We start from the raw sequence: 14,209 nt of genomic DNA, 5'->3' as shown, positions 1-14,209 counted from the left end.
TAATAAAGACATTAAACAGTACTGACCTCAAGGCTGACTCCATCTCCCCCATCCCAGGAGAAGGCCCCAGGCACTCCTGAGTGTGTCTGGGAGTGCACAGCCACAGTTCCCAGCAGCAGTTCTGTTGGGTCAGTGTCAAGGATAATTGATGCTGATGCTGGAGGCTGTGCTCTGCTGTGGCAGCACCAAAGCTGCCCAGCCTCAGACTGTCCCAGGCAGGATGAGGGAGCAGTGCTGGCTGGCATTACTCCATAAATACCAGGGCAGGAATTCATTGGTGGAAAAGAAACAAGTAAATAGAGAATGTTCTTCCTGTGGCTGCTTGACTCCTGATGCAGAGGCACGTCCAGACATGTTAGAAACCACCTCACTTGTGCCTCATGTGATGATGAAATATCTGGAATTTTTATTCACCTCTCATCTCATGCTGGAGAAGAAACTGGATTGGGAGAGGAGACAAACCCAGTGGTACTTCATGGAGGCCAATTGAAATGCAGTAACTTATCACCATCAACTTCCCATTTTATCACAAGTAAGTACATGTATTAGCTTTATTTTTTGTTATTGTTATTTGCCATATCTGAGAAAATAAGGTGCAGAAAAGCAGAAAATGAATCAAAATTAAAAGACACATCCTTCTGTAACATTTTTCCATGCAGGCTCTTTAATTTATTTTTAACAAGGTATTCATTAATTTTTTTTGGACATTCTTATGCAGGAAAAATGACAGTATCTTAAAACCCAATGTCATTCTGTGTTGGAAAATGGCATTGTTATGGAGGTTCTTACCTCCAAGTTTTGATAATATCTGATAACATTTAATTATTATGGCACATTTGTGAGTGGTTTGTGAATAGAAGAATATACGCTTGATTAGGGTGGAACAAGTTGGTAATCTTGTGTATGATTCATAAACGATGACACCTAGAAAATGGAACCTACAAGAATAAAATTTTTAATTACAGATTGCAAAATACAGACTAGTGATGCTGATAAGGTATTTGTTCATGTTTTCTAACTCTCTCATACAGTTCTGCAGAAATACAGTTCCTCCATTTGCTTCAGGCTGTGTTTTAAGCATCCTTCATGAAAAACATCTGTAGTTTACCTACCATATATAATCTCAGAGAATTAATTTAAAAAATACAAGGACAATATCTTTGTGTAGCAAAATTGCTCTTTGAAAATTGTTATAAAAATTCCAGTATAATTTACACAGCCACTCTTATCTGTTCAAATATTACATCTCTTAGATTCCTTTTGTCAGGGCTCAGTAGCTTGTACAAAGGACCTCTGTGTAGGAAAATGGTTTTCTAGAACACTTGGTACCAAACATTCTAGTTTTCACCTTCCAAAAATAAGTAACTTGTATCAATGGTTAATATTTTTTTCAGGAGTTTTTTGACCTATCAGTCTAAGATCATTATTTATATTACACTATTTTTTTCAATAAAAAAGAATGCCAAAACCTGCCAGCAAACTGTAACAAACCATTGCCTTTTAAAATGTAAGAGATATTGGTTTGAAAGGAAGATACAGAGTAGGATTTGTAAGTTAAGATACTGTAAGCAACTTTTCCATGTGTTTTTCATTTAATTTTTCTTAACCTACAGATTTGGAAGCTTGTTGTATGCCATTATCTTTTGTATCTTGATATAGTCATTCTCATGCATAACTGTGATGAAATTTGCAGAAAAATGTGCTATAGATGTAAAGATGCTAGATTTGGGATTTTGATGCAGTTATTGTGTCTTTGAGAAAAGAATGCCTTCTCTGGATATTTGTGAGATATGGTAGAATGGATAGTTTTACATAGAAGTTAGAATACTTGTGTTTTGTATAAATACTTGGAAAATACACCTATCTACAAAACTGCCTGTGTGTTTTAGGCAATAATGGCTAGTTTTCTCAAGGAGGAAACTCTGAAGTTCTAGTTCCAATTGATATTTTTTTATGCATATTAAAAGAACAAGAGATTCTGACAAAGACCCAGAACACTGAAGAAATGGAGGGGAATATGGCTTAGTAATGAGACCTAATGTTGCAAATTGTTATAAATAAGAATAAATCAGGCTAGGATCTTTCAAATTTCAGAGGCATGTTACAGGGCTTAGAAACAGAAGGAGCCATGTTGTTTCTTTCTTCCTGGTATTTAGGAAAACTTTATAAAGTTGAAGGGTTTCTAATAAAGAGAATAATTATTCCTGAAAAGTTTGCCTTTTGAAAAAAAAAAACAAAAAACAATGTTCTGACTAAAAGTGCTTGGAAGAATTTCAAGCAGCTGCTCCTGAAATAAAAGCTCTGTGAGATGTAGACAGCCTAATTTATCTTAGTCAAGGCCCCAGCAAGTCCACACCCAAGTAATTTGTCATTTTTCCATGGTGTCAGAGAATTTGGTGTTTCTGCCATGTAGTTCAATGTTTTGTTGAAGCCAGCTAGCTTATATGCTTTCTCTACTGTAATGTACTTTTGGCGTCCTTTTTCATCCCAGTTTTGTTATATTGTGAATGTTTCTGAAATTAGGACTGTACTCTCTGTCCTTATATATGGAACTGAAGAACAGAGATATTTTGGAGCCAGAATGGAATTTGTTTTATAAGTAGTTTAAAACTACAGTTTGGTAGCTGGAAAATAGGCAGTTGAAAGGCAGGTAAGTCAGTTAGTTACCTTGTGTGGTAAGGAAAGCATAAAATCCATGCTTGAAAATAATCCCAGTAAAAAGAATCGTCATCAGCTCCCTACACAAATTCTTATATTTCCTAGTTTTCCACAGAAACTGTTTATGTTAGAGCAGAAACAGATATAGGGGTGACAGGTGTTTGATAGAATTTGTGTGTTCAGTTCTGAAAGGTTAAGGTTGCTGACATAACACATGGTACAGAAGACCCAAACAAGTAAGAATAATGGCAATAATTCTTTCTCGTTAACATTAATAATTCATGTTGCAACTTTCATTTCAAGTTGATCAATATTATATTTTCATGCTCTGGGCAGGAAGAGGTGGAAAGGAAAAAGGTAGTTTGTGTAAGGTCACCAAACAGACCAGTAGCAAATTTGAATTTTCTGTGTTCCAAGGCAAGGATAAGTCTCAAAACAGTAGTTGATCTAACTAATGAATTGTCTTTCTAATATTTTCCTTTGAAGAGATAAGTGTATAGCCAAACAATGATTTGATTGCCTTTTGAAGTATAAAGATTTGAAAAATGGATTTTGTCTGTTTAGAAAACAGTGAAAATAAGTCATTTTTATTACTTTGGAAACATGCATTTCATTACATGGGCATCATCCATTATTGTTTCATTTACTGTATATATCCTAACAGGTTTTCAACTTTTCTCTCATTGCCACATTTTTAAATGTAAAATATACATATACCTAAAACAATATAGAATGATGAATATTCTGTTCAGTCCTGTCCTTTGAATGTGTTAGACGAAAGTGTAAGTTTTATAATTGGAGTCCATCAGCTAGAAATATGAACCTTTTATACCTTCTGCTACTCTGAGAATATATTAAAAATGGGCAGACATGGTAGACTACCTGGATGGTCAGAACAACTTCCTTTTCTTGGTTTCTGTAGTTCTGATCTGTGCATAAGGCACGTATATTCTGTCACGTTCTTTCTCTATGCTTTTCTGTATTCTTTGGGAATTTAAGCTTATTTTAATTTTTGTATCAGTAATGTTGCTAGAATACCCATTTCATTTTAAATTCATATATGCAAATCCGTGTATTCAGAGCGAGTTCCCAGTTGCTCTGAGTAATGGGGGACGATGATACTTAGATAATGGGAAAAATAGGTCCAATATATTTTTCTGAGTGTAGTCTGATCTATGAAGTGTCTCCCCTTTCCATGTTAGTTGGGGCTAATAGGGAGTCAGAATTCATTAACTGTGCTTGGTTTGAGCGGGTTCATTTAGGTTGCCCTTAGCTGAGTGCTTTGTCCTAGTGTTCAAATGCATGAGAATGCCAATTAGCAAGGCTGCTCTCTGCATTTTCCTGTTTTCACACTTGGATGCTCTTTGCCTAACCCAGCAATCTGCTATATAGACCACAATGAGGCATCTTCCATCTAGATAGGATTTTTAGCTGCAGGTCAGCACTGGCCCTCCCAGGCTAGGTCTGTAGGTATCAAGGTGCTATGCTACTGGACTAGGTTGGTGCTGACAGAAAACATACTCTGATTATTCCTCCTGCAGGCAGCTTGGCTACTGCCCATGCTAGGAAGTCTGACTATCTCTCCTGCAGAGGCTCTTCAACTCTTTGTTGGCTGAAAATAGTAAATGAAACAGTGTAGCTGTTTTCAAACTATATGAAACTACATTTCAAACTACATTTAGTAAATGACTAAATTTAAACTAAATAACCTGACCGAACCTGAAATAGCTGATGCAGTTTCCTGACCTTTATCTCTGACATAAACCTTCATACTCCACATCTAGATGATTATGAGTTGATTGTATTTTGTATTTTTGAGGATCATAGCTATATGAAGGACCAAGAAACACAACATAATTTAACTGTTTTTTCACCCAGTCATTTTTCTCCATGTCTAAATTCAGTTCTGCTCTGCTGGCAATTGTTGTGCTAATAATTGTGTCAGTTTCTAAGCATCACCACATGCATTACAAAGTAGTGCTTAATTAGCAATTTGATTTGAATTAATCAAGTTTTTTTGTTAACTCAGAAAAAGACATAAAGATTGGATTAATGTTCATTTTAATTTCCTTTGTGTTTAGAAATAGATTTTGTGCCATTCAGTGCATAAAAGAGTTCTTTCTTAAAAGTATGTGTGTGTGCAGCAGTTGTTTTGGTGTTTGTTAAAGCAATGAGTATAATTGAGTTTAAAACACTTGACATGCAACAGGTTATTAATTTTTCAGAAATATGGTCAATAGAGAAGATTAAAATATTTTTGTTAAAATTATCACTAAAACTTGTTAAATTTTTATAAAATAAAAATGTGGATGATCATGACCATGCACTGCTGCATACATAAACCTTTGGAAATGAGCGAGGACTCAGGAATGTCATGAAGACTTCCACAAATTGTTTTCTAATTCTTCCACCTTTCACTCCATTGTAACCATTCTGTTCTGCTAATTAAGGAGCTTATGCCTAAATTTTAAAAATGTTGGTGTGATTAAAAGAAAGGAACCTTTTAAAATTAATACTATTTAACTTTGGAGAATAAAGCGACAATACAAGAATTGTTTTGAAGGTATAATTTTTTAAGAGTTGCAGAATGTTTAATTTGTTAGTGCTTCAAAGCTTTTTAATAGAATTGCAAAATGTAAGGGAGGAAGAGTTGTCAAAGATTGTCTTGTCCACTTCCAAGCCTTAGAGTTACCTGTCACTCCTGACAGGTATTTGACCAGTCAGTCTTGAAAATGTCATGTTATAGAAACAGTTTGGAAACAGCAGAAATGCAAATACTGTCTTTACAGTCAACAGTGATATGTCTGATTAAGTTTTTTTTTTTTTCATATGAAGATAACATCTGCATTTAGTCTGTTGCTTGCAGAAAATTTTGGCCTTTGCTTGAAAGGGTTTAGACTTCATGTATGTCTGGTTTCCAGGAGACTTTAGATTGACTTATGCCTGTGCACCTATGGGATGTATATGGCACTGGAATTTTCAGACCCAATCTTAAGTGTCATATAAGGATCCTAATAGCACTGAGTCCAGAATATCCCCAAAAGCTGTTTGCTGTGTGCATTCAAACCTGTTACACAGTGAAATATGAACCCATATTTCTGTCTGCAGGATCCCAGATAGATGCAATAGTTTAACACTTAATTACAGGAAATTTCCTGCCAACACTGGAAGTATGTAAAAGTTATATATGGTTTTTCTCTTATGTTGTATCCCCCCCAGGTTTTTTTTTCTTTTTTTTTAAATTTTATTTGAGCTGAATAATAAAAAAAGTGGAGAAAGAGAAGGAAAGAAATGAGAATAATCAGAAGTCTATAGAGCATGACTTAAGAAGTAAGATTGACATGATTTTAAGTGTAGTGATCAAAATTGGACCTAATTACTTCAACTGAGAATCTCCTTGGTACAAAGTTGAAAGAATACAAAATTTTCAGAATTAGTCTCTTTTTATAAATCCCAGTATGATGTCTACCTTTTCAGAACAGTATGGTATTGTAGTATAATCAGTTTCTGATCCAGTGAACTCCCCATGTCTTTTACTGCAGAGCTTCTGTCACCAGTCCTTCTCTAGTCTGTGCAGTTGTATGGTTGTTTCTTCTTGCTCTCAGAACTTTGCAGTTTCCCTACTTAAACTACATCAGTTCTTTTAGTTTGTCCAGTTTCTCAAACTTCCTTTGACGCTAGCTGTCACTTTGATTGGCACAGCTCTGTGTGTGATGTATGTGCTGCAGTGTGATACACAATATGAATGGATCACAGTCCGGGCACTTCTAATAGGCACTCTGCCTATCCATTATGCAGATTGTCACTGTAATTCAGTGGCAACATTCAGTGCTTTTGGAACAAGGTCAAAAAGGAGCCTGATAAATTGTGCTCACTACCCATTTTCAGTTTAGGAAACACTCAAAGAAGTTACCAGGTTGAATATAGTTTTATGGTCAATTATTCAGCCAACTGGTCATGATTTTGTCTAGCTCACACTTCCCAGCTTTATTCTAGGACCTTATGAAAAACATTGTCAAAAACCTTGCTAAAACCCACATATGTAACATCTACTTCTTGTTCTTAATGCACAGGAGCTGTTACCATCTTACTGAAAAAGATATATTGGTTTAGCCTGGTTTTTCCCCTGTCAATTTCATGTTATATATTACTTTTTTTATTGGTAGTTTGCCAGTGGAAATAGGTTGTAGTTTGTTCTTGTTTTTGTTTTTTTTTTTAATAGAAATTCAATTGACTAGCATAATGCTGTAATTGTAAATGTCTCTAATGAAGAAGATTAATTAAATGCTCTTTGCAAATGCCACTAGAGAGCTCTATATTTCATGAAGACAGAAAAGTTAATTATTCTGGACAGTAGTATAACAAAACAGAGCTAAATAAAAGATCAGTATCTTTATTTTATTTCAACCTACATTTTCCTTTCTTTTCCTAATAGCTTTTAGATTCTTGTTGGAAGTCAAAAGCAGCAATTCAGGTTTCACTTTTCCAGAAACAAAGTATATCTCAATTTTAGTGTTGATAGTTACCAGTGAAGAGATAGGACAAATATACAGGATCTGAATGAATACAGAAGTTTTCCTCATGGCTGGGACACAAATTTCCAGAGATGCTTTTGCTCAGTAATAATGGTAGATAAATGCTGGAAAAAAAATGTTAATTGGTTCATAATTTGAACACTTTTTTGTGGGCGACTTTCTCCTTAGCTTTCCTTTTCAGCTGTGTTCTTTATACAAGAAGGCAGAATTTGTTTCAACAATTAATCTTATGACTTGGGAAACTGAGGCACTAGTTTATAAGGAAAATGTGAAAATACACTGTATAAACTGATGGAGCCTCCAGAGAAATTTGTAAAATACTGGACTCCAGAACCAAATGTAGGTATGAGCACAGTTCAAATGAATACGTATCAACTGAATTCCTTTTTCAATGTTTGGGATATTTTGAATATTCCAGTTTCATAGACAGATAAGCATCTGTCTTTCTCCTTTTCTGAAAGAAGCCTCTCTGAGACTTCAAGGCATATGGAAGTGATTGTTTCAATGTGTTGGAGTACACTTTTCTCCATGAACTTACAAAAAAATTATGTTATTTATAACCTTATATCCTTATGTAGGCCATTTTCGTTCCTCTGCTATAGTGAGCAAAAGTGACATTGAATTTGCCTTCCATCCTCTTCTAGCCAGGGTACTTTTGTTCTTCTAAATCAGTCAGTGTCTTACTCAGAAGAGAAAAACCAGTACATAATATCCCTTTTAAAAATTATTAGCTATTTTCTAGGTGGAGTAAAATATATCACAGCAAATTTATTTATTATTCTCAGATTAATAATGAAATACTATAGTTTTCTGTGTTCAAGTGCTTTGTCAATGGGCCAGATTTTTTTTCTGGACAGGTTATAACTTTACAGTTTGCATAACTGCTTTAACACTTTAGGATGTGTTCCACTGATATTTTAAGAGTTTCTCTAGTAAGTCTGTCCATTATTTTCAGGCTGAGGTCTATGGAATTCCATTCAGACATCTCAAACAGGTTTCCTTTCTTAAGGGACAGTGGGATCTGGCACCAGTTGGTATGAGATGTCTTTTTGATCTTTTTTCCCCCCCCTCAACTCCACCTGATGTACAAGTTATTGTTAACAATGAATCTTTTGAGTATGAGATTCAATACTGAAAATGTTGAAAGGAGATTTGAGTTTGAAATGTCCATGCAGTTTGACCCTTCTCTGTCTTTGCTTTGATTCCTTTGATGTGGAGCAGGTGGACTGTTTCTCTTCAGTAACTGTGCACTGACTGTTCAGGGCCCAAGAAGTGTGTTCATGTGTGCCAGGACTGGAGTGCTCTCTTAAAGTCAGCTTCAGAGTCATCGTTAGTGGTTTTCATGCTGTGCTACACTGCAGTCTATTGTGGCATCTTGGACATAACCTCAGCCCAGTACTGAAGTATAAAATGACCTTTTTCCGCCTGAATTTAAAGAGAAAACCTTAACAAGCCATCTCTTGGCTTGTTATAGATTTGGGACTAGAACAAAGGATGGGGAGGTAGTTGAAGCAGATCATTATGTAGACAGTGTAGTATATGCAGTATACGTAGTAATGCTCAGGGATACAGTGAAGTTTCTGAGGAGTAATTTTCTAGTGCATTCACTCCTCTGTGTCCTAATAAAGGCAAAATACTTCATGGGAAAAACTTTGAATGACTGTTGTCCTAGATACAAGACAAATTGTCTTATGCAGAGTCGGTAAGAATATAAGTTTTAGGAATGTGTTATCATCTGAAATGACTTTAATATTAAATATAGTAATTTGTTTAATCTGATATAAATATATAATTCATCTCCTGTCCACCTTTATTGTGCTTTACTTTGACAGGATGGAATAAAAAAAAATGAATTTATTTACACACAACAGAAATAACAGAAATAGTATGTGAAGATTTGGAACAATAGGAGATCATAAAAAGTCTTCCTTCAAAATAAGTTGCATTAAAATAGAAGCAGTAGCAGGGACTGGGGATTTCTATTCATTACAGAAAAATGATAAACATCGACAGCAGCAGGGGCAGAATTTTCTATGCATCAAATAACAAACAAGATGCAGCACTTAAATGTTACAAGCAAATAATTTGTATTCAGTGTTTTGGTTTTCTTAGATCTGCTTTGATAATGCTAGCAGCATTTGGTCATTTCAACCTTTATGTCTCTCTAGCGTCACATCTGTATTGCTTTGGCGCAGCCTAGCTTTAGGTAGCGGGGGGGTCACAAAGATGGATTCTGTGGGAAGCTGCTGGAAGCTTCCACCATGTTTAGAAGAGCAAATCCTGATGGCTGTGAAGATGGACATGATGCTGGCCAAAGCTGGGCCAGTGAGAGAGGCTGGTAACTTCTCTGTGATGACATATTTAAAAAGGAAATCAAAATAAAGTTACAGGTTTTGTTTCTAGTCAGAGAAGAGGAGGAGGTGAGAACATGTGAGGGAAGCAACATGGGGACACCTAGGTCAGTGGAGAAGGAGGGGAGGGGAGGAGGTGCTCCAGGTGCCAGAGCCAAAATTCCTCTGCAGGCCCTGGCGATGACCATGGTGAAGCAGCTGTGCCTCTGCAGCCCATGGGGATCCACAGGGGATGCAGAGATCCACCCACAGCCCATGGGGATCCATGGGGGATGCAGAGATCCACCCACAGCCCATGGGGATCCATGGGGGATGCAGAGATCCACCCACAGCCCGTGGAGGAGTGGGTGGATGCCTGGAGGAGGCTGTGATCCAGTGGAAGACCTGATGTAGAGGGAGGGCCCTGGCTTCCAGGCTGGAGCAGCCTGTCCTTGGAGAACTGCACCCCGTGAAGAGAGACCCATGCTGCAGCAGTTTTGGGAGGACTGTGTGACCATGGGAAGGACTCATGTTTGCAGCAGGTGCAGAAGGCTGCTGCTCATGAGAGTGGCCCCACGATGGAGAAGTTCATGGAGAGCTGTCTCCAGTGGGAGGGACTCCATGACCTCACAGGGGAAGGACTCCTCTCACAGAGCAGCAGAAGAAAATCCCAGTGATGAACTGACCAAAGCCCCTATGCCTTGTCTCCTTGCACTGTTAGTGGGAAGGAGGGAGAGGCTGGGGAGGGAATTGTGTTTTAAGGACTTATTTTACCTCTCATTATCCTCCTCGGATCCTGTTAGTAATAAACTTAATTTTGCTATGGAAGTTGCGCCTGATTTGCCCTTGAAATATTTCTCCCGGTCCTTATCTCACTCATGAAGCCTTTGCTAACTTTTCTTTGCTAACTTTTCTTAGTTTTCATTTGTTTGTGCAGGTATTTTCTCTGAATGACAATCAGATAGACATAGTGGACAATTCAAGCAGCTCCAGTTCAAGTAATTTGGAAGAGTCTGCTGTTGGTAAGATTCTTCAAGAATGAAATGTACAAAACTTTCTAACAGTGAAGCAGTTGTTTAGTCCAATATATGAGACTATTTCCTGATTTGTCACAAGTTCACAATCTGCTGTTACCTAAGTGAAGAAAATCACTGTGCCTCTGTGACAGCCATGTCCAGTTTCATACATTTGGTACCACCAGGACTTTGTGTAGCTTGTCCCCATATTTTGCAGTAGCAATTATGAAAACTGGAATATTATTGAGCTTCTTGAGAAGGAAGATGGTTTTCAATTTAAACATAAGATGACTAATATTGATACGAAACAGATGGAAGAGTGTGAAGAAGAAAGTTGAAAGAGGCAAGTTTTAGCTGTCTGGAAGAATTGACTGAATGGAACTGAAGGAATGTGCCAATTTAATTAGGACAGAATTATGTGGCAAAACACAGCATTAATTCTGCTTATAGTTATTTATGGTAATCAAATTGGAAAACACCAGCTGTGTTGTGTGCAGTAACAGTTTTTTGGGATTATATTTCCAATTTGAAAATTAAAAAAAAATCAGCTCAAAAAACAGTAGCACTAACCACTATGAGTTTGCAAGATTGTGAGCTACCATGACCTACCTATTAAATGCAGTGGGATTCTCATTAGTGAAATCAAAGTGCATTTTATACTAGAGAAAAAAGAGATGGGTGTTAGAGTTAAGCAAAATTTAAGGTTTCCATTAATAAAATATGGGGATGATTTAGATGTACTTTTAAAAGGTAAAGGGAATGTAGTTGTCTGAAGATTAGAAAATATTATTGCTGCAAATGTCCCAGGCTCCAAAAAACCTAGAATAACATTATTTGTTTGTAATCCTATTTGGTAGCTAGGTTTTGTTTCATATTTTGGCCCAGATACTAAAGAGCTCGGATGAGCTCTTATTACAGAAGCCATTAGTGCAGGGCAAATAATGATGTGGTAATTCTACTTAAAATCCATTAAAATGATTTGCTAATTGTAACTGGATATTCTGAAGGCTGGAGGACCTGTGGCTAGCCAGCCCTGAGATTATTGTCAAAATTTTCTTTAAAAATAATAATTTTAGAAAGCACTTTTTTGTGGCCCCATTCTTGTGCTAAGAGAGTAACAGGAGAAGGTTGCAGGATACAGGGAAGCCTTGAATAACTGTGGGAAGGGGCTGCATAAAATGAAGCCCTGAGAAAAAGCAGCTTCCAGGGACAAAGTTGTATTCTATGTTCACACTGAAGAATAACACATTGTGTATCTCACAGGAATGCAATTCTTTGTGGGCTAGTTCAGCACTGTGCACAGAAATTTGAAGCCTTTCTGTAGTTTGTAACTCACCACACCCAAAGCATTAGTGGTAATAATTTCCTTGTAGCTAATTTTTCTTTGTTAAGATTTTGACTTTAACAAAATATCAGCTTTTCCTAATATTTCAATGTTCCGTGCCATACTGCCATAGTTTTAATTAAATATTTTAAGTGGAAAGATTCCCTCAGTTCTTATCAGTCCCAGGAGCTTTAATCAGCATTTCTAGAAGTCATCCATTTTTCTCCTGGCAGAGAGTCTAATTATTATATAGATACTTCAGGATTGCTTTTTCAGGAAAATAACTGCAGTATTACATTCTTAGATCAGCTGTAGTTTCTACTTCATGTTGAAGTCAGTGTTATAGATCAGTTGTAATTAATGCTGGAAAATGTTTCTACTTCTCAGGGGTAAAGAAAAGATAACTTAAAAAAATATAAATTCAGGATAATTGGGTATTGCTTGAGAAATGTTCCATTCATTAATAATAAGTGGGTAACAGAGTTTGAATTATCAGCCATGGTTTTGTCAAGCATGTCAGCATTACAGGGGAAAATGTGGCCAACTTTGATCGAGCTGAATTGGAAATTTCTAAAATGAATATGAGAGTTTTAGTTTCAGGTATATTGATGAGGATTGGAAAAGGATTTGTCTAATCGTTCTGTCATCACATCATTCTCAGAGAAAACGTGATCATTCTAATTTGAAACTAGGGTGATATTTTGCAAAAAGGTGTGATATGCTGAGCTGTTCAGTAGCACAGACACTGGTATGGAGTCCTATATTGTCATATATTTTTAATAACTTTGCATACTCAGTGTTTTTCAATTATGCTTTAAAAAAAGAATTATTCTTCTTAGTACAGAACGTATAGACAATGTATTTCTACATGACCAACTCCTTTAACAAGATTGCCAAGTTCAGGGTGTGTAGATTCTGGAATAGTTGCTCCTGGTACTTGAAATGATTAATCCTACAGGAACAAGATTCTGCACATTTCAGAAGCATAGAGGCAGCAGTGACAGATGCATATTTCTTTTCCTGAAGTAATTATAATTTCAAATTATGAAGATTGACAGAGGATAGGGACATACTGAGTCAAAAAGCTGTGAAGAATGATGGGATGGTAACAGTTTATTAGTTGCACTTTTTTGCTTAGTTTAAAATTACAAAGTGCCCAACTTTACCTTAGCTTTGTCATATTAAAGGGTTTTTTCTTTCATTTGGTTTATAGTGTAACTATATCTTCACTTCTATCGGTAAAACCAAATAGCAGGAAAATATGTGATATGTCTTAATGCATAGTAGTCCAGTAGAGCCAGTGTGTCAGTTGGGTGAAAGTTGAAAAATTTACTTTTTGTCCGGGAATGCTCTTTTGGACAATATTTTTTGTTTCCTTTAATTGTGCTCATTTTCATCACAACCAGGACAGTGTCCTAAATACATTGAAGGACAATTCTCTGTAAAACCTGCTATTAGAAAACCCTGGTCTAAGGCTTTATGTACTCCTAACCTTCCTCGCAATATAGAGGCAGCATGCAATAGATTCTTTTCCAAATTGCTCAGCCTTTTCAAGAGAATAGTAAGTCTCAAAACACAGTCCTGCTGTGCAGCTGGATCTTGTTTAAAAGTTTTTCTCTTACCTCATAATTTCATTTATGCTTCAACTATTTGGAGGAATGTCTGCACTTTTATATCTTGTGACCATTAAGCAAAGACACTGATATTCATGATTCCTTTCCTGTAAGAGTATTCAAAGTCACCATGTAATGAAGACACCACAGACATGCCTAAACCATATTCTAGTGATGTAACTCTTAAAGGGTCTCCTATATCCTTCTTTGAGAAATGCAACTGGTTTACACAGTGCCAGGACTTTGTGCAGGTAGTGCTCGTATCCAGTTGAATAATTGAGGATTTCTAGAACTAGGATACTCTCAAAATAGGAACTCAGTGTGTTTTATGTAGCAAGTGATTTGGCTCATCACTTAGGTCATGAATTTAGGTTATCACTTCACTCTAAATTTAACTATTTACTTTTGAGGATAACAACAACACATTATGAAATAAACCCCCATTCACTAATGTAATTTGTTTTCTGGAGCCTGTGATTTGGGCTACATTGCAGATAGCAACCTTATATCTTGAAAGTTCTGTAGTCACAGAAATGAGCCTTTTTTTAAAATTCAGACCAGTTGTATTTGATAGATTTGGTGACTTGAGAAGACATTTTTTCTTTATTAAAATGACTAGATAGTCTGGTATGTTTTTGGAATAAGATTGTCTGACATCTGCTATATATGGTTTTCTGGTTTGTGAGGAGAAAGTTTAGGGAATTTCTTGAAAATTGTTATTGCACCAAGAAAT

At 36.4% G+C, this 14,209-nt stretch overlaps 1 protein-coding gene across 1 annotated transcript in view; it reads left to right on the top strand.

Moving 5' to 3' along the window:
- NEK10 (NIMA related kinase 10) overlaps positions 1–14,209 on the top strand; it is an 80,457-nt gene that overhangs the window by 47,621 nt on the left and 18,627 nt on the right. The window contains 2 exon segments of the mRNA XM_064703184.1: positions 301–532; positions 10,461–10,545. Coding sequence (XP_064559254.1) covers positions 301–532; positions 10,461–10,545 — 317 coding nt within the window.

Source organism: Zonotrichia leucophrys, chromosome 2 (assembly GCF_028769735.1).
Source record: "Zonotrichia leucophrys gambelii isolate GWCS_2022_RI chromosome 2, RI_Zleu_2.0, whole genome shotgun sequence".
Classification (NCBI taxonomy): Eukaryota; Metazoa; Chordata; class Aves; order Passeriformes; family Passerellidae; genus Zonotrichia; species Zonotrichia leucophrys.
Note: the sequence above shows the minus strand (reverse complement) of the source record. Positions and strands in the feature narration are given on the sequence as shown.